Raw genomic sequence first — 1,823 nt, 5'->3', positions numbered from 1 at the left:
GCCTACACTGGTACCGGACGATTCACTGACCCCGCTCGTTACCGGAATGCCCCACCTGGCTTTTGGCTTCGGCTCCGGGAAGTTGCCCTCCATGCCTTCCGCAGCACCACCACCTCTCGGCCTCAGAAATTCACCCAACTGACACAGGGCAAGGATGAAGAGTTCTCTACCTTCGTCTCAAGAGTCTCTGAAGCCTGCAAGCGTAAAGTCGTCAGGGAGCAAGCCCAGCTAGCTCTCGCCAGAGAGCTCATCTTGGAGGGAACGAACGAGGTTTGCAGACAGGTCATCCTCACCATGAGAGACAAAGGGGTGCATGACTGGGTCCTGGCCTGTCGCAACCTTGATCCACAAGCCACCTCTCTAGCCAAGGCTATAGCTACAGCTCTTGCCATCTCTTCTGACTGCTTCAGATGTGGAGAGACAGGTCACTTCGCCCGAGAATGCCCTCACGCTCGGCCCGCCGCGCCGCCCCATGCGGCCACTGCTGTCACCTCGCCGACGAGGACCACCTACCCCGTGCCCCAGATGTGGAAAAGGGTACCATTGGGCCCGTGACTGTCATTCGACTGGCGTCAACCAACCGCCTTTAAACACCTCCCGGGGCAGGCCTCAGCCCCGCACCCAAGAGGCCAAAGTGCCACACCCGCCTCAACCGTGATGTGGACTGTTCCCATTAGAGGGACAAAGCCCCTCATGGAACTTAAAGTAGAAGGCCAATGGCTAGAAGGCCTACTCGACTCCGGAGCAGAAATCTCCTGTATCCCATTTGAAATCGCTGCCTTCAACGACTGGGCCCTTGAGCAAGGGCCGCAAGTCATTGGAGCCACGGGCTCCTCCAACTCCTGGAGGTGTGCCACTGCCATCAAGTGGGAGGACAGAGAAGGCCGCCATGGCCGCTTCTGCCCCCTCATACTCTCCACCGTCTCAAACATTCTCTGGGGCCGAGACATCCTCAAGCAAACGGGAGCAATTCTCACCACGGCAGCCTCCACAGTCCAAAAGTCCCCCCAATACTAAGCGCCACTGTTCGTCTTACACCGCCTGAACCCGTTCCTCTACAATGGGACACAGAGGAACCCATTTGGGTTGAGCAGTGGCCTCTTCCGTCCCATAAATTGAGAGCTCTTGAGACCCTCGTTCAGGAGCAGCTATAAGCAGGACACACTGAACCTTCCACTAGTCCATACAACTCACCTGTCTTTGTAATTCTAAAGAAGAACAATGGAAAGTACCGCCTCCTCCATGATCTGCGGGAAATCAATAGACACATCAAGCCGATGGGCTCACCGCAACCAGGGTGTCCGCACCCCACCGCAGTTCCTCAGTATATGCATGCAGCAACCATCGACATCAAAGACTGCTTCTTCTCCATTCCTCTCCACCCGAACTATTGCCCACGGTTTGCCTTCACCGTGCCACGGACAAATCACCAAGGAGCAGAGCAGCGCTTCCAATGGAGAGTGCTTCCGCAAGGGATGCGCAACAGCCCTGCCATCTGTCAGCTCTATGTCGACCGTGCTGTTTCTCCGTTGCGCAAACGGGCATTTATCATCCATTACATGGACGATTTGCTCATTGCCCACGAAGACGCTCAAGAACTGCAAAATGTCCTTCAAGACCTTCTTTGTCTCCTCGCCCAAATCGGTTTGGCTGTCCAGCTGGACAAGGTTCGTCTTCAACCACATTTTAACTTCCTGGGATTCCGTTTCCATCACGCCATCACTCCGTTAGCACCAGAGCTAACCATCCCACCAAAACTTTCGCTCGCGGAGCTGCAGCAGTTATGCGGGCAAATCAACTGGCTGCGGTCTGCGCTCCCCATT

At 55.7% G+C, this 1,823-nt stretch overlaps 1 protein-coding gene across 1 annotated transcript; it reads left to right on the top strand.

Moving 5' to 3' along the window:
* Positions 1-657: 657 nt before the first annotated feature.
* LOC131275371 (endogenous retrovirus group K member 18 Pro protein-like) lies at positions 658-1,017 on the top strand. The gene has a single exon (XM_058285476.1). It carries the CDS (start codon positions 658-660, stop codon positions 1,015-1,017), a length of 360 nt encoding a protein of 119 aa, XP_058141459.1.
* The last annotated feature ends 806 nt before the right edge of the window (positions 1,018-1,823 follow it).

Source organism: Dasypus novemcinctus, chromosome 2 (assembly GCF_030445035.2).
Source record: "Dasypus novemcinctus isolate mDasNov1 chromosome 2, mDasNov1.1.hap2, whole genome shotgun sequence".
Classification (NCBI taxonomy): Eukaryota; Metazoa; Chordata; class Mammalia; order Cingulata; family Dasypodidae; genus Dasypus; species Dasypus novemcinctus.
Note: the sequence above shows the minus strand (reverse complement) of the source record. Positions and strands in the feature narration are given on the sequence as shown.

Coding starts and splice junctions, on each gene's coding strand:
- LOC131275371 (XM_058285476.1), top strand. CDS start 658: ATGTGGACTGTTCCCATTAGAGGGACAAAGCCCCTCATGGAACTTAAA.